This window comes from Leucoraja erinacea, chromosome 8 (genome assembly GCF_028641065.1).
Source record: "Leucoraja erinacea ecotype New England chromosome 8, Leri_hhj_1, whole genome shotgun sequence".
NCBI classification, from domain to species: Eukaryota; Metazoa; Chordata; class Chondrichthyes; order Rajiformes; family Rajidae; genus Leucoraja; species Leucoraja erinaceus.
The window spans coordinates 52,451,645-52,469,899 of record NC_073384.1 but is presented as its reverse complement, the minus strand read 5'-3'; the positions used below and the strand labels follow the sequence as shown (position 1 = coordinate 52,469,899).

The 18,255-nt window shown below is 39.6% G+C and overlaps 1 protein-coding gene and 1 long non-coding RNA gene across 4 annotated transcripts in view; one reads left to right on the top strand and one right to left on the bottom strand.

The window, feature by feature from the left end:
• LOC129699704 (uncharacterized) overlaps window positions 1–18,255 on the top strand; it is a 62,529-nt gene that overhangs the window by 24,005 nt on the left and 20,269 nt on the right. Inside the window, exon 2 of the long non-coding RNA XR_008723915.1 lies at window positions 4,636–4,708. This is a non-coding gene — a long non-coding RNA (uncharacterized LOC129699704). The remainder of the gene's footprint in view (window positions 1–4,635; window positions 4,709–18,255) is intronic.
• LOC129699700 (TNF receptor-associated factor 5-like) overlaps window positions 423–18,255 on the bottom strand; it is a 46,318-nt gene continuing 28,485 nt past the window's right edge. For 2 of the 3 annotated variants that reach the window (XM_055639703.1, XM_055639704.1), the window contains exons 4-11: window positions 15,878–15,979; window positions 14,706–14,867; window positions 13,618–13,695; window positions 11,963–12,037; window positions 11,603–11,695; window positions 7,078–7,218; window positions 5,513–5,681; window positions 423–2,984 (exon numbers count right to left, since the gene is read on the bottom strand). In XM_055639703.1, the coding sequence (XP_055495678.1) occupies window positions 2,404–2,984; window positions 5,513–5,681; window positions 7,078–7,218; window positions 11,603–11,695; window positions 11,963–12,037; window positions 13,618–13,695; window positions 14,706–14,867; window positions 15,878–15,979 (1,401 nt within the window). In that variant the 3' untranslated portion in view covers window positions 423–2,403. The remainder of the gene's footprint in view (window positions 2,985–5,512; window positions 5,682–7,077; window positions 7,219–11,602; window positions 11,696–11,962; window positions 12,038–13,617; window positions 13,696–14,705; window positions 14,868–15,877; window positions 15,980–18,255) is intronic. The other variant, XM_055639705.1, reaches the window with a different exon arrangement.

Below are 18,255 nucleotides of genomic sequence, written 5' to 3'. Positions count from 1 at the left end.
TGCTTTGTGATGCTACAGTCATCTTAAGAATCAGATATTCTACAGCTTCAACAAAATTATGATATATATGTAAAACGGCGCGACTCTCGTCAGTCTGAATCTGTCATCGGTTTATGATTTTTTGCTGCTTTTAATGTAACATTTTTTTGTGTCCTGTACCTTTGGGGTGAGGGGGGGACAATAAACTTTTTGAAACTCTCTCGATTCTCTGGAGACCCGACCTTTTCTGATGGAACTATTTTTTGGGGCACAACGAGGAGCGGTAACTAACAGGAAGAAGCCGGGATGGCTAGACTCACCGTCGCCGTCGCTGATTATCGAGTCCGAGCTTAAGCGGTGGAGAGCGCTGCTGCTGCTACCGACCGGAGGCTCCAAAGGTCTGAAGGCGGCACCGGGAGTGACCTTGGCTTTTCAGGGTTCTGCAACGTCCTTACAACTCTTGTGCAGGAGGTGACGTGATCCCTGATGGCCTCCCCAGAGAAATGAAACCATCCTTTCAACTGCTCCACAAACAACGACATGCATATGTCCTTGCTGTTAACTCCGTTGGGAGGATAGGGTATCTCTGAACATAATCAGTTCTATTTACGTTCTCTTCAGCTGCAGCTGTTTTATTCTTTCTTTTATTTTCTTCACAACTACTGTCTCCTTCCTACCAGAATGGAATTCACAAATGTATGAACAGAAATGCTTTGTGATGCTACAGTCATCTTAAGAATTCAGAATATTCTACAGCTGCAACAAACCTTATGAAATAATTTGGGTCCTGTGCATACCTCCTAAAATGTTCTACTGTATTCTCTGAAACATCACAGGTCATTTCTATTTCTCTTGTTCATATGTTTGTAAGTATTAGAATTCAAGATACCAGAACTAGGGATGCTTTTCACTGAAAGGTCCAGCCTCTGCAGTTTCTGTCTCCATTTGATTCTCTTTGTCTTGAAGGCGACATGGTAACCCCAACAACATAATCAGTTATTGTCTTTAATTGACAAATTTTTGAACATATTTGACTTTTGTATTAAAAATAAAAAACGCTTATGCTGGTGATTTGAAATAACAATGAAAAATGCTGGAAATACTCCATGTCAGACAGCATCTATAAAGAGAGACACTGCTGTTTATGTTTACATAGATTTATAAACATGTGTTAAATGTACCTCGTCCTGAAAAAGATAAAGTAAGAATTTCACATCTTTTTATGATAGGCCATAATTGTCTCATCTTAAGCATGAAATGGTCTAACTTGGGTCTGTCAAAGTCTAAAACCCACTTTGATTTAACTAACCCAAACTGATTAAATACCATCAACCAGTTGCCTAGACTGTAGATTTAAACAACGATCAATTTTTTAAAAGGAGCTGTCACTCATACACAATATTACTTGTTTCAAATGCATTCTTTTTTCTTCCATACACTACATGTAATGACCTTAGTTGGTACAGAAGTTTGAACGCAGTTTTAAAAAAAAAACCTTTTTAAATGAACTTCCTAAGTTAATATGATTGTACTATTTTTTAATCCTCTTCAATTAAATTTAACGTATGGTACATATTCATTAGTATCTGAAACCATGCACAACTTGAACTTTGTTTTTGCACACAGTCATTACTTGGCATTTGACCTGATTGCAATAGTTCAATCAAAGTTGGCAATATAACCAGGTGGAATTTGAGCTATTTGCCCAGTTGATGATAATCCTCAGAAACCTCTTGGATGGGAGGTGAGCAGAGGGTGAAATTTCCTCAAGATCAGCAGGACGGGTAACTGAGTGCAGGCTACTAAGTGGAGACATAGTGAACTGCAGATGACAATTTGCAAAGAAAGACGCAATGTGCTGGAGCAACTCAGTGGTTCAAGCAGTATCTCTGGGGAACATGGAACTTAGACCTTAAGTCTTGGAAGTAGAAAACAAACAGTGACAGCCTCCAATGGAGTTTCTACGGATTGTTGGTTAAGCCTCCATTATCCTGCAGACAAATTCTCTGATGGAGCCAAAAATATTTATAGGAATCTCTTGTCCTAAAGGAAATGAGGCCTACACAGGTTCCAAACAACCACCAGATCTGACTAAAAGCCCTGTAGCATTTGGGAATCTTGCACGTTATGTTATTCCTGCATTAAATTCATGGACCAAAAAGTCAACAATTTCTACCTCTGTGAATCCTAAGCAGATCCTAAGTCTGATCGGATTTAAATATAAAAATAATCACTAAGTGAACAATGTAATTAACCAGCAATCATGCACGTGTGAATGAGATCTGCATTTAATAGAAAAATAAAAAAATATTCACAATAATTATATTAGTCTTTCCCAAGCTTGGTGCTCAATAAAATATAGTAACATAACATTCAATATCGAACAATGGATCCATTTGTTTGAGTCAAATTTTAGAAATTCGGCTATTGATCTTCAAGATCAGTTAAGTCCACGATGACTTTGATGAACAATGTGTCATCTTTTATATATGTCCCCATTTTCCCAACTTCGAGAACTGCATGGGACACAAATCGTGGACATCCAGATGCGATATTCATTTCTGAAATTGGTCTTTTGAAACTGGTGCTGCTGGCATCGGCCTTAAAGAGTTCTACAATGTGATGTTTTTTTTGGCTCTGGTCAAGCAATGCAAGAGTGACCTTCTGTTTAAATGGCCACATCAACAGAGAGTCATATTCGCCTTTCATAACAACAAAAAACAAAGATAAATGTGTTCCTTTGCCTGCACCGTCTCCATTTAAATATGCCCTAGCACAGAGCCTGTATCCACACCGACTTGTGTAAAAGGGTTGGCTAAAAAGAGAAACAGCAGCTCCCTCCGCTGCCTCCTGTTTTCTCCTTCTGTAGTTGCAGATCTTCCATATCAGTTTGCCATTGTATCCAGCTGCTTCCAAGACTCGAAATCTCTCATTAGTCTTTTCTAGTAGTTTCTTATGGGTATTTAACAATAATTCGTGTTGCTTCAGACATGGCTTAAAAGAAACTAAAGTGGGAAAAAATGCACAATGTCATCATATTAAAGCTTCCAAGGTGTGCATAAATGATCAAAATGTTGTTAGCTATATTAGAACAATGCATTGCACTGGTAACTACAAAAGGAATACAAGCTGGATGGCATATTCCTCTGATGCACTACAAAATGCAGATTATACTAAAAACTGGCATTAGTGAATTGCAAAGGGTGGAGATATGATTGTAAGAAGCTAGAAAGTAGAACCATTCAAACCAAGTCATTATGATAGAATTAGTAACACAGCTATCATTCTTTATAAAGATAATAACTTTGAAACAATCATAAAATATACTGCACAATTTAGGTCAGGTCGGAGAGAGTTCCCCCCCGCCACAGGTACCATGCAATCCCGTGCTACCTTCTCCATGGTCGGATAGTGGGTGACTAAACAGTCTCCCCCACCTGGTTTGCCAGGTGAGGAGGGGGCTATGGACCCCCAGCAGGGCCAAAAACAAGACCTGTCAAAGGGCGGATGAGCTTCTAGCGATCAAACGGCCATCCACACTCCAGTTGAAGTTGCGATCACTGTCGTACATAGCATTGTAAGGAATGATGATAAAGCACACACACCAAAATCCTATAGTTCCAGTGGCGGAAATCCGCAGGAAATGGAGGACAGAGATGTGTGGTGCATCTGTCACCGTTCCCGTTGGAAACCAGCAACACTGCGTCACTAATGTTTTCAACGATGATGAACAATACGATGAGTTCATATATATTGATGTTTTTCTGGATAAATATATTGTTAAAATGAGCATCTAATACATCAAACTTATATGTGATCAAACAAAGACATTTTGTCATCGCTAGGGTCGCCGTGATTTTCTGTTATTTTATAAAATACTATTATTAAAGTGTCCAAATTATTTCTGAATATGGATATGAGAGGGATAAGAGAAGAGAATTGAAAAGCCTCCATTTAGGCTATTCAATCATGTTGAAGGGACATAGCAATGTTAACCATAGGACTTCATTCAATTAGACTGTGACTGATTTGTGTCTCAAGTCACTGCCTCTGGTGGAGGGATCCAGAACGGCATAAGACCATCCTAAAAAGTAAAGCTGTTCATTCAAAAAGGAAATTAAATCAAGAAACAATTGTAATGTGACTCTCTCTACATTAAAAACCGTAGATGTTGGGGAAAAATAACATTTTAAAGATTTTACTCTGACCATTTTTAGTCGAGTAGAGTGATGTTCAAAGTCCTTCAACATTCAAAATATCAAGGCTTGAGCCCCTTCAGTATCTCTACTCAGCAGTGTCAGAATATACAGCACCCTCAGAGTTGCTGGACTATGCAGCAATTGAATCTACTACATTTTCTATGTTTGATGTTCAGTTTATGTATCTATGTTGAAGAAAGGCATCAGCATCTAACATTGTGTAATTTTAATGGTAAAAAGGAAACTAAATTGCTTCAGAATAATAAATTTTATAAAGAAAATTAGCATTTCCCTTCAAGATGGATATTATGTATTTTAGAACTACCATTCATGGTTAATCAACGAGCATTTACATTATATTAAATGTCTACCATATACATTTATAGTCTCTCGGAATATATTATGGACATAACTTTACATTCAAAAATATAATTCTAAATCCTTGATGTCATTTTAGGTGGATTTTCTACAATTTATATTTGGCCTTAATCCACTGGGTGGTGCCGTCAGCGATGGCAGCCTCGCCAACGGTATGTCTGTCTTTTCGTCTTTTTTGTTATTTTTAGTGTGTTTTAAAAAGTATGTATTAATGTTCCCTGGTTTGTTTTATGGGGGGGGAGGGAACTTTTTTCAATCTCTTATCTTGCCGGAGATGCGATTGTTTTCCGGGTCGTATCTCGGTCGCTCTGCGGCCTAACATCATGGAGCGCGCAGCCTTGCTCGAGACTGACTTTGAGACCCACCGCGGGGCCGTGGACTTACCATTGGAGCCTGCAATCCCTTCCCTGGGATCGACACTCCAACCGCGGCCTGCGGATTTCAACATCGAGGAGCTCACAGTCTCGGGTGGAGACTGATGTCGGTAAGCTCCAAAGTTGCAGGAGGTTTGAATAGCCCTGACCCAGGGTCCGATTGCCCAGTGTGGGGGAGCTTGATCGTCCCGATGAGGAGGGCCTGACTGCCGGCTACGGGAGCCAGGATCGCCCCATCAACGGAAGGCTCGAGGCCCCTGACCGCGGGAGAACAAAGAAGGGAAGAGATTGAACTTTTTTTTGCTTTCCATCACAGTGAAGAATGTGGAGGAGTCGCACTGGTGGATGTTTATATGTTAAAATGTATTTTGTGTGTTCTGTTGCTTTTTATTGGTATGACTGTATGGCAAATCAAATTCCTCGTAAGTTGCAAAACATACTTGGCTAATAAAGTATAATTATGATTATGATTAAAACAGGGAAACTTATTGTCGGGTTTATGCAAAACATGTAAATAAACTTTAAACTAAAAGATTTACAAATTATATTATTTAAGGAAATAATCAAAAGGAAAGAACTGACCCATTGACACAATGTTGTTTTCAGCAGTTTCCACCTTTTCCTTCAATGCAATAATTACTTCCTTCAGTGATGTTATTTCATTATTTCTTTCTTGATCTAATCTTCTGCAAAGTTGTTGTGAATGTTGCTCAATGGTTATTATTTTGTCAGCATGCCCGGCCAGGATTTTCTGTTTTAATGTAAAGATTTATATTGCAGCAAGTATCAACAAAGAAAAAAAAGTCAATATTCTGCTAATTAGTTTTGCTTAACTTTCATTACTCAAACAACATTATGACTCATACTTACACCTCATATAAGGGTGAAGAATTCTTAAAGACTGCATGTAAAAACATTTAAAAAACTAATAAGAAAAATAATAAGAAAAAAGCAAATATCCAGTGCATGGAAGAGTAGCAGTTTGTCTATGCCAGAAAAATTGTTTCCATTACAGGTTTAACATTTATTTTAATCTTGTACTGCAGGCATAGCAACAATTTCATTAGTTTGGATCGTTTTCTTTGCTCTTGGCAATGTAGATGAGATCTGTAACTTCATGTAGGTGAAATCTAAGCCATGTAAATTTAAGATTAAATAGCCCTGATATAGCCACTGCAAATTTAAATTAATGCATTTGTATGGTGTATTGTCACCTCAAAGCTTCTCAAGTTTAATGAATGATTTACAGGACATAGAGATTTGGAATAACGGATTACGCATTTTAATCCCTCAGTAGAATAAAAAAAGGTCAAATTTAAGATTCCTTTAGATCCTTAAGGATTCCCCTTAAGATTTATTTAAACTTAGCCAGAATGGAGTAAAATATTTTAAAATAAATAATATGCTTTTTGCATGAATAGAATAAAGTTCAGGACATAATGATTTAAAGCAAACATGTCTTGCTTAAGATTTCTGAGTTATGGAGCAGATGGTCAACCAGAGGAGTTGCCAATTTAAATATTCCTATAATGGTTTGGATTTTTTAAGTCTTTGCTATTTTTAAAACCATTACGAACGGTAACCTTGCAAATAAGTAATTGCTGTGTCTAGCTCAGTCATTGTAATTTTACTGATAGAATACCTTCAGTATTACTGACAAGATCAGTTAAATAGAGGACACAAGGTGCTTTGCACAAGATGCTAGAATCTTGAGCAAAAATCGCAAAGAGATGGAAAACTCAGCAGGTCACACTGCATCTCTAAAGAAGGTTCTGGCCTGAAACATCACCTATCCATATTATCCAGAGATACTGCCTCACTGGCTGAGTTACTCCAGTACTTTGTATTTTTTGCTTGAGATAAACTAAAAGACACACAGAATTTAAAAATTGCCAATTTACAAAAAGAAAAATCACAAAAGTCAAATGGCAAATATATGGCACTTGGGATTTTCAGGGACGAACCTGCTGGTGCAAATACAGAAACCAGGTTCATTTTGTTTAATCAGAAAGGGTCATGTGGTTTGTTACAACATGTTTTACTAGCTGTCACGATGAAAATATATGAAAATATTTAATATCTATGTGATAGTGTTAATATTTAAAAAATATTTATAAAAAGACTACATGCAGATAAAGTTCATGTACCTGTGTCTTTGCAACCTCATCATCGTTTTTAGAAATGGCCTCACTCAAATGTGCAACCATGATGTCAAGCTTGTTTATTTGTTCTTCCATCTGAGTGATAATGTGGTTTCTTTCACATAATGTTTTTTGCAGATCCAATATCTATGATTGAGAAATAAATGAAACATTTTGTCAAAACCATAAACTAAGGAAAAACTAAAATTGCAATCTGTATATCAGTAATATATTTTTATACTCAGACATTTAACTTGTTTCAATGCCAGTGTACTGCCTTAAACTAGATTACTTTAGAACATATGTTGGCTGAGCTTATTATTATTGACTAATGTACCGAGGTACAGTGAAAAGTTTTTTGTTGCGTCCCATCCAGTTAGCAAAAGACTATACATGATTACAATCATGTCATCCACAGTGTACAGATACAGGATAAAGGGTATCATAATGCATGATAGCAGATCCACTTCTGGGACCAGCACGCAAAGAGTGGCCTGGCTAGGGTGCCAACTTAGCAGACACAAACAAGCCCTTTGGCGCCCAATGTCAGTGCCAAACATGATGCCAGGTTAAACTAATCTCCTCTGCCCACATGTGATCCAAATCCCTCCATTCCCTGCATATCAATGTGTCAATCTAAAAGTCTCTTAAATTCCACTATCCACTACCACCCATGGCAATGGCTTCCAGGCACCCCCACCCACCATGTGTAAATAAACGTCCCACTCAACTACTTTAAAGTATGCTCCTTTCACCTGAAAGCTATGTCCTCTAGTCTTTGACATTTCCACCCTGGGAGAAAGGTTCTAACTGTGCCCTATCTATTGCTTTCCGAATTGTATATACATGAGTGAGGGAAAATTAGCTACCCCATTTACTTTCACAGCAACTAAAACAAACAATAAATACATTTATGGGTTTGAACATTGTGATTGTCTGGGGGCATGAAGTGCACCAAATAATATATGCTCTTTTCTCATAATAAATTTTGTAAAAGTTAATGTTTCATAGTCTTACTCATAGTTTTATAAGGAGAATTACACCAAGTAACATCTCCTAGGAGTGATTCATGAACACCATTGCCAACTGCAAGTTCTGGATGTTCTCCGATTGGGGGCGAAGACATAAGGTACAGACCACTAGGGGCGCTGCATTGAAGGCGTCTCTGCCTACAGCCTGTCCGTTTTTTCCTATCTTTTTTTAATTTTAGTTTGTCTAACAGTTTAGATTTGGGGATTCTATGTGGAGAGGAGGGGAGGGGTAAGGGGGAAACCGCTTCCCAGTCGCTTCCTGGCAATGATGCGACTATTTCTCCGAGTCGCGTCCTCGCCCCCCACCTCGTAGCCTACCAGCTGGATCTGAGTGACCTTTCCTACCGGAGACCGGGGACCGGACCAGAGCTTCCGCAGTGGCAGCGGCGCGGCACTGGTTTCACCGTGGAGCGGCGAAACCTACTTGGATCGCCATTTGAAGCTCCGGAGCGTGGTTCGCGGAGCTCCCAGCGCGGGTGGCGCTGACTGACATCGCGGAGTCCCTGGGGCCCTTTGCCGAGGGCCACCAGTGGGAGTCTCCGCCTGGCGCGGCCTGGGGACGTCGAGAGCTGAGGAAGCGGCCGTTTGGAGGTTCAAGCCTCCAGTCCCGACGTCGGAGAGCCAACATCCTGGCGAGCGGGCCTGAGCGGCGCGCTGCCCGTGGCGGTGATAGCGGAGGGCTCCGGAGGCCCCAACCATGGGTGAACATCAGAGGAAGATGACTGACTTTGGTGCCTTCCCTCACAGTGGGAAACTTTTGATTCTGCTGTGTGGGGATGTTTTATGTTGAACTCTATCAACTATGTTGTGTTCTTTATGTTATTGTATGGCTGTATGGTGATCACATTTCACTGTGCCAACTGGCACATGTGACAAATAAATGTATCTTGTATCTTGTACTGCAAATGTGGTTTGGATATGTTGAGGTCCTAGGTCTAAAAGTTGTAGGATAAAGTTTACTGAAAATGAGGGGACAATTCTAGGGATCTGAAAACAGAGGATTTATTAGCTTAGGGAGTCTGAAGAAGGGTTTCGGCCCGAAACGTCACCTATTTCCTTCGCTCCATAGATGCTGCTGCACCCGCTGAGTTTCTCCAGCAATTTTGTGTACCTTCGATCTTCCAGCATCTGCAGTTCCTTCTTGAACGATTTATTAGCTTAGTTTGTTTACAGATACAGCGCGGCAACAGGCCCTTCGGCCCACTGAGTCTGCACCGACCAGCGCTCCCCGTTACACCGCCCGCATTACATACGAGGGACAATTTATCATTTTTACCAAAGCCAATTAACCTAGAAACCTACGTGTCTTGGGAATGTGGGAAGAACCCGGAGCACCCAGAAAAAACACATGTGGTCACGGGGAGAATGTACAGACAGCACCCCTAGTCAGGATCGATCCTGAGTTTCTGGCACTGTAAGGCAGCAACTCTACTGCTGTGCCACTGTGCCACCCATTAGCCAAATATTTCAGTGTTTGAATGTTGTGGAGGAAATGTTGCGATTAAAGACCACAGAGTGGACAGTGGAGAGTACTGAATTGAGAGTAATGAGTGGTCCTCGGAGGAAGAAAGAGTGAGGATTTTGTGATTGTATGAAAATTAGTCATCGGGCCAAGGAGCTCTAAATGGAGAAGTTTGAGATTTTCAATTGTTGAGGAGGAATGCAGAATCAAGCGCAGAGCAGAAAATGGCATTTTAAGGGTTACATGCATTTGATAAATTTGCTGTAAAACTATGTGCCTTGCATTAAATACTAGACTAAGTGGGATGCGTTGGGTCCCATTTTCACATGGGAGGACGGGTCCCTCATGCGATATTACACCTCTCCACCAATTCCAATATTGGTGACCAGTGGGGGGGGGGCTTTCTGGAGCGCTAGTATGAGTGCTGGGGGCCGAACGGACTGGTTTCCAGAGGGGTAGTATGGACATTGTGGGCCGAATGGATTCTTGGACACAGTTCAGACACTCATGGCTGGTGGACTCACAGTTCAGTCACTCACGGCTGATGGACTTACAGTTCACTCACTCACGGTTGATGGACTCATCCATCACCCACACACCCTCACACACACACACACCTCCATCACACACACACACACCCTCCATCACACCCACACACCCTCCATCACACTCACACACCCTCACATCACACACACACACCCTCCATCTCATACACACATCCTCCATCTTTCTCTCACACACACCCTCCATCTCGGCTGCCCTGCCAGCAGTGTTAGTCATTTCTACTTTTTATGTTTTTGTTAGTATGTTCAAATGTGTGTTTTAATGTCTTTCGGTGTGTCTTGTGTGGGGGGATAAGGGGGAAGCAGCTTTTGGTCGCCTCCTCCTCTTCCATGTCGCCTCCCTCGTGGCCTAACACCAAGGATTGGTGTGGCCTTTCCCGGAGTCGGGCTTGGAGCTTCAGCAGCGGGCGCAGCGTGAACTTTTTCCGATTGCTGGCCTGCGTACTGTTCAGTCTAAAGCCGTGGTTGCGGCGTCTGGAACCTGCGATCCCTTGTTGAGGACCCCCGGAGAAGAAGAGCTCCGGCCTGCCGGCCCACAACACCTTGAAGCCGTGGACTGCGGAGCTTCTAGCCGCGGGTGCAGCAGGGACCTACCTACCATCCAGAGCGGGATCCTTTGCCAAGAATCCCTGGAGAAGTGCTCAGACCATCGGCCTGTGGCCTACGTCATCCTGAAGCCGTGGTCTCTGGTAGGGGAGCACCGGTTAGCGACTTACCTTCCAGACAAGAGGGCCTGTCATCTGGCCGCCGCAGCGGCAACTGCAGAGGTTATGGTCCCACCCACGGGGGAAAATGGAGGAGGATTGACTGTACTTTGTGCCTTCCACCACAGTGATGAATGCTGTGGTGAATGTTTGTGTTAAATTTGTATTGTGTATTGTGTGTTCTTTTTTATTGTACCGCTGCTGGCAAATTCATTTCACTGCACTCTATTGTGTATGTGATGAATACATCTGATTGATTGATTGAAACCCTCCATCTCACACACACACACTGTCCATCTCACACACACACCCTCCATCTCTCTCTCACACACACACACCCTCCATCACACACACACATCCGGACATACGACATTAAAACTCTCTTGATTATACTCACGCCCAACTTCTGGACTAAGCGCGACCTCTGGACTGAGCGCGACTTTCGGACTGAGCGCGACCTCCGGACTCACACACATACTCACACCCTCCAGGGCTTTATTCTCCTCACCCCCGGAAAGGGCGTTACCTTCATGGTGATTGACAGGCGAGAGGACCAATCTGCTGATCTCACGATTTTTTAAACCTTCATAACTTTTCTATTATTTCACCGATGAGAACAAAACTTGGTGCGCTTGGAGCAGAGGAGAATGGTGAGTAAGGTGGCGAAAAAATCCTTGCGATATAGGGTAAGGTTTTTGCGCAAATTTAATTACAACGCAGACCGGAAGTGGTCAAGATGAGAGTTTTAGTAATAGTATGTAGATAGATTACCTGTGCTTCCAATTTATTATTGTTTGTAACAACAAGCAATAAATGTTCATTTAAACAAGATTGTTCATGTTCCTTCATCTTCTTCCGTTTCTCCTGTAAAAATGGAAACGTAGAAGAAATAGAAAAATAGGTGTTCGGCCCTTCGAACCGGCACCGCCATTCAAAATGATCATGGCTGATCATCTAAAATCAGTACTCCATTCGTGCTTTTTCCCCGTATCCCTTGATTCCCTTAGCCTGAAGAGCTAAATCTCTCTCTTGAAAACGTGGGTGTTTTAAAAAATAATGCCAACATTACAGATGGTTTTATGATATTAAGTATTGAATGCTAGTCATTTGACAATCATTATCCCTGCTTACCCTGGCATGGCAACCATATTTTTTGTAGCTACATTCCACTTCAGCTTCTGGACAGATAGTCAGATGTGCATCAATCTGCAAGAAACCACAAACATTTTGAAATACCAGTGCATGCAGACTTATAGAGTTATGCAAGTATGTTTTAAGGCTATTATTTTTGTAAAAGTGATATGGCCATTGCTAATTTATAGGAACAATATATTGTGTGGGCTTCTTTTCGGTATCCAAGATAATAGAAATCTAAGGGGACATGTACAGCTTGTGTTATTTAATGTTAATTTTAAGTCAGTGAATTAGATGTGCCAGATGGGAATATTGTTTCTATAAATCATTTCAATTTCACTTGGACCTGCTACAAAGCATAGACCTTATGGCTGATATAGACACCGCGATGTAACAATTGGTGCCACTGCCTCACAGTTACTGGGAACCGTTTTCAATTTTGACCTTGAATGCTCCATCTGTGGAGTTTGCCTGTTCTCTCTGGGCTTGAGTGGGTTTCTTTCCTTTGGTATTCCCCCTCAACCCAAAGACACATTGATAGGTCTCTCTTTTCCTGTCTGTCCCAGTACTGATGAAGGTTTTTGATCTCTGCCTCTTTTTCAAGTATAACAATGATTCATTCATTCCAACATTCCAAAAAAAACCCAAAGATGACCTGTATCCTATTAAATTAAAACAGAACACTGGAAATACTCAGCATGTCAGTAGGGGTGGCACAGTGGCACAGCTGCCTCATAGCAGCAGAAACCCGGGTTAGACCCTGAACTCAGGTTCTGTCTGCGTGCAGTTTGAAAGTTCTCTGTGACAGCATGGGTTTCCTCCGGGTACTCCGGTTTCCAACCACATCTTAAAGACGTGTGGCTTTGTAGATTGATTGTAAATTGCCTCTAGTATGTAGGGAGTGGATGAGAAAGTGGGATAACACATAACTACTATGAATGGCTGATCAATGGTTGGCGTAGAATCAGTGGGCCAAAGGGCCTGCTTCCATAGTGCTACTCTAAATTAAACAAAACTTAATGTCAGGTGGGATCTCTGGAATGTGAAACAGTATTAAAGTCTCAGGCTGAAATGTTAACTTTGCTTCTCTTTACACAGTCCTCTCTGTCCTGCTCAGCGTTTCCAGTATTTTCTGTTTTTAGTTCAGATTTCCAGCATTAACTAAAGATAAATTCTTCTTTTGGAGGTTTTACAGCATCATAGGTTGGTAGAGCTGCTGCTCATAGACCCAGCAACCTGGGCTTCATCTTGACTTCAGGTCTAGTGCATAATCAGTTTGTACATTCAACCTCTTGTTCCAGTTTCCTTGCACATCCCAAAGACATATGGACTAGTGGGTCCATTGGCCACTGTAAATATCCCCAGCATGTAGGTAAGCGATGAAATTAGGGAGAGTGAATGGAGGTGTAAAAATGGGATAAGTATTAACGATTGTTTGATGGTTCATGTTGACTCAGTGGGTCATGGCTCTTGATTCTGTGCTGTGAGGCTCTCTGGTTCTTTTTTTTGTGACAGTATTAAGTGAAATTATGCATTTTGATAGTAAAGTTGATCAGAGGAGAAATATGGTCATTAAATCAAACATGTTTTCACATTTGTCTCATTCATTAACATCCAAAATCACTATTACTGTTACTTAAAATATTGCTCACCTCACTTCTCATAAAACTTGCACCACAATTGTTTGTGCAATAAACAGGATACTTCGGACATGTGATGACTTCATGATCCTAAAACAAAGTAAACATCAATCTGAGCTGATCATGTGCCATTCATATTAAGTAAACTTACTTGAAATAAATTGGAATTCATTGTATGGTTAGTTTTATCTATGGGCCTCGCTCACACAAAAGCAATCAATACAACTCCAGCATGTTCCCCTAATTTACAGCAGGAGCACGCTGTTCCCATTGTCCCCTAGGCACAATCCACATATGATATGGTAGAACTTTATTTATCCCAGGAGGAAAATTGATCTGCCAGTAGTCATAAAACACAACAAGATCCATGAAACATGAAATTAAATTTACAATAGACAATACGAGTGGAAATTCCAGGATTGGGGATGTGCAAAGATTGGGGGGGGGGAGAAGGGGAGTCAGTCTATTCCACAACAGAAGGGGGAAGAGTTGTACAATTTGATAGCCACGGGGAAGAAGGATCTCCTGTGGCATTCTGTGCTGCATCTCGGTGGAACCAGTCTGTTGCTGAAGGTGCCGGTGAGCTGTATTGTCCAAGATGTCCCGCAGTTTGAGAAGCATCCTCCCCTCCAAGACCACCTCCAATGAATCCAATTCCACCCCCAGGCCGGAGCCAGCCTTCCTGATGAGCTTATTCATTCTGTTGGTGTCCGCGCCCTTCGCCATTATGAAAGTGCAATGTTTGCTTTCTAGATTATGCCAAATTAATTAGCATTGGCAAGTTGAGATTGTATTTGGGCCCCTGTGGTAGGGTGAGAAATATCATCCAGGCATCCTTCTTTTATCCACATCAGCCAGAACTGCCAGAAATAATACATTTGTCCTCGGAATTTTCTGGGGAACTCCACCAATGTTCATCATTCAAAATGATTTGCCTGTATAAAGCACCCCCTCATACCTTCAGAACAATCAAACTTGCTTCACAGATAATTAATTACTCTCATTTTAAATGGTTACTGTTGCTTGATGGGCAAATCTGTCTACGATTAACGGCGAGGTGTTGAAGTGAACAAAATATACCTTTTTGTACAGAACATTACCTTAATATTTTTAAAGATTAAAGTCACTTTGCAATATTGGCAAGCCTCTTCTCTAAATTCACACACTGCTTGCAAATGATCGATTAAATATTTCCTTTGCAAGACAGCGTTGCAACCGTTGATGCATTCTACAGTTTCAAATTGACATTTTTTAAGGTGATCCTAAAAGAACAAAGAAAAGACATTGTATAAGCTCATTGTGAGATTTCAATTTGTTAATTAATATAAATTAAGTAAAATGAAAAAGTTATCATTGTAGTTGAGTCATACTCTTTTTATTTTTGACCAACAGAGTCATCATTTTTTATTTAGTCATCGTCAAATACTTCGAAGGTGCAAAGACTCAGTGACATGTTATACATGTTCTGTTCTGCTTCAGTCTGCCTTAGCCCTGACTTTAGGACAGCGCCACATGGTGACTATTTCTATTTTGTTAAGGTGTACATGAGAATATTAAGTTTACGTACATTTTCCAGACAGCAGCAGGGTAGATAGCATCCTAATTATGGGTTGTGGGGTATCCCATCATGAAGGAGCAGATAGATTCGCAGTGGTGAATGTTAATTGTGTAACTGAGGAGGTTCAGTGGAAACACGTCTCCTCCAAGCCCTTAAGCAGTGTTGATAGGTATTTACTTCACCAGCTGTCAGATGCCAGGTATTCTGCGCTTGACTGTGGTTAAAATTAGAATGACCCTTAAAGTTAAGACAGGTCTGATTATAATGTTTAATTATCACCCCTCTTTGCATGATTGACTGCTTTCATCAAAACTGGAAGTGAGTTCCTCGCCTGTCCCTAATGTTAAGCATTTTCATCATCTGAGAAGACTGCAGATCTCTTATTTTTTTCAACGTTAAGATATTGCCTGCAATCTCTCAAATTCCTTTTCCAGTAAACAATTTCAATTGGCTGTAAGTGCGAACATTACCATAGGATCCTTTCTCAAATTTTAATAAATGATGACAAAAATACAAAAATGATTACATCAAATGATAATACGCGTTTTCCATTTGAGGAGGGAGGTATCAGTGTGCTATTTTGATTCTGAAGTACTTTTGAAACAAGTGGCAACATCTTATTACTCTATCCATACATGTGAAATAAGCAGCTTGTTATAAATCTGCAAGCAACTTGTTATAAATTATTGAAGCACCTCCAAAGAAAGGACTTACCCCTAAACGCCCAAAGGATACTTTTGTGTTGCAATCTGGTGCATTTTTACAATACACCATCAAATTCCACACTTCCCTCTTGCAGCAGTTATCTTTAAATATCTATTTAAAAAATTGCATTTATTAGGTTTACTGGAAATACAAAACTTTTCTTTTTTCTTTTTTTTTTTTTTTTGTTTATTTTATTAGAAGTTAATACAGCACAAAACAGTACAGTGGAACCTAATTTTAGGTGCCAACTATGTAATACCGTAATCCATTCTATGTACAACCTCTAGTTTTGTTATGAGAAGGAAGTAAGCAAGACAAGAAAAAGAAAACAATAGAAAGAGGAAAAAGTGGAAAAATAGATGGTAGAGAGTAGAAAAACGTGAAGTGTGTATATAAAAAATAAAAAAGGAAGAGAGAAAGTGGAAAGTAGAAATAGAAGAGAAGGCCCCTTAAAAGAGAATTTTTCAAATCTGTATTCGGAGATGTAGATCTATCCGCGTCATAATCTTTACGGTACCGCTGCATCACATTATTAACCCATAATTCCAAAAAGTCGATGAAAGGAGACCAACTCCTTAAGAATTGGTCATATTTATCTATTAGTCGGAGTCTCATTTCTTCAAGGCGTGCTATGTTCATCATATTCCTAATCCACATTTTAACAGTTGGTGTGGTTGTATTTTTCCAAAATTTAAGTATCAATTTCTTTCCAATTATTAACCCATAATTAAAAAAAACATTTTGATCTTTATTTAAATTGGTATCTTCTCCTATTATTCCAAATATAATCCATTCCGTTTTGGGTTCTATTCTTGACTTGAAAAGCTTTGTAAATATATCAAATATATCACTCCAAAATTTATTCAACTTTGTACATCCTACAAATGAATGTGTTATATTAGCGTTTTGAAACAAACATTTATCGCATCTGGGAGAGACGTTTGGATAAAATTTATTCAACCTCGTTTTTGAATAATATAGTCTATGTAATAATTTGAATTGAATTAAATTATGTCTTGCATTAATAGAACAGTTATGTGTATTCATCAAATACTTTTCCCATCTATCCTTCGAGATCTTTATCATTAGCTCATGTTCCCAATCTTCCCTTAATGCTTCTGTTGAGGGTGATTCTCTATTTAATATATTATTATAAAAGTATGATATTAATTTTTGTGAATCAGCCTTAATATTCATTGCTTCTTCTAAAGGATCTAAAAATATAGTTTGAAATCTATGTGTATATTTCTTCATAAAGTCACATACCTGTATATATTTAAAATATTGATTATCCTTCAATTTAAATTTAAATTTTAATTGTTGAAATGATAACAGTTTGCCCACTTCATACATATCCCCTACTTTCCTAATCCCCAGTCTATCCCATTGTTGATATGCGTTGTCGATGAGAGAAGGTTTGAATGCGGGGTTGTTCAATAGTGGGGTTAGTACTGATAAATTATTTAATTTCAAGGATACTTTTATTTGTTTCCAAATTCTTATTATATTGTGAATAATTGGGTTCTTCTTATATATTATACTATTCAATTTTATCGGTGAGAGCAGGATCGTTCCTATATCGTGCGGATAGCACTCCTCTTTCTCCATTCTTATCCACTCCAACTGCTGAGTGGAGCTATCCAGCCAGTACATTATGTTCTTAATATGCACTGCCCAGTAGTAATACATAAAGTTAGGTAATGATAAACCCCCAACTTCTTTAGATTTGCACAAATGCTTTCGTTGAATTCTATGTGTTCTGTAGTCCCATATAAAATTAGTGATAGTGGAATCTAGTTTTTTGAAAAAATATTTTGGAATATATATTGGGATCGCTTGAAACAAATATATTAATTGTGGTAAGAAAGTCATTTTTATAGCGTTAATTCTACCTATCAATGAGAGCGGAAGCGTTTTCCAAAATTTAATCGTATCATTCAGTTTATTTAATAGTGGTATAAAATTGGCACTATATAATGATTTGTGTCTTCTTGTAATTTGAATACCCAGATACTTGAATTTTTCCGTTGCAATTTTGAAGGGGAATTTTAGTAAGTGTCTCGAATCCTGTGGTTTTAAAGACATAATTTCGCTTTTATTCCAATTTATTCTATATCCTGAAAAAGAGCCGAATTCCTCAATTAGTGTTAATAAGGTGGGTATACTCGTTTGTGTATTAGTAATATATAAAAGGATATCATCAGCATATAATGAAATTTTATTCTTTGAGTCCTTGCTGTTATATCCGTGAATATTCGGGTGATTTCTAATCCTTTCGGCCAGCGGTTCTATCATAAGGGCAAATAGCAATGGTGATAAGGCACACCCTTGCCTATTACCCCTTGATAAGTAAAATTTTGGAGATAGCGTATTGTTAGTTAATATTC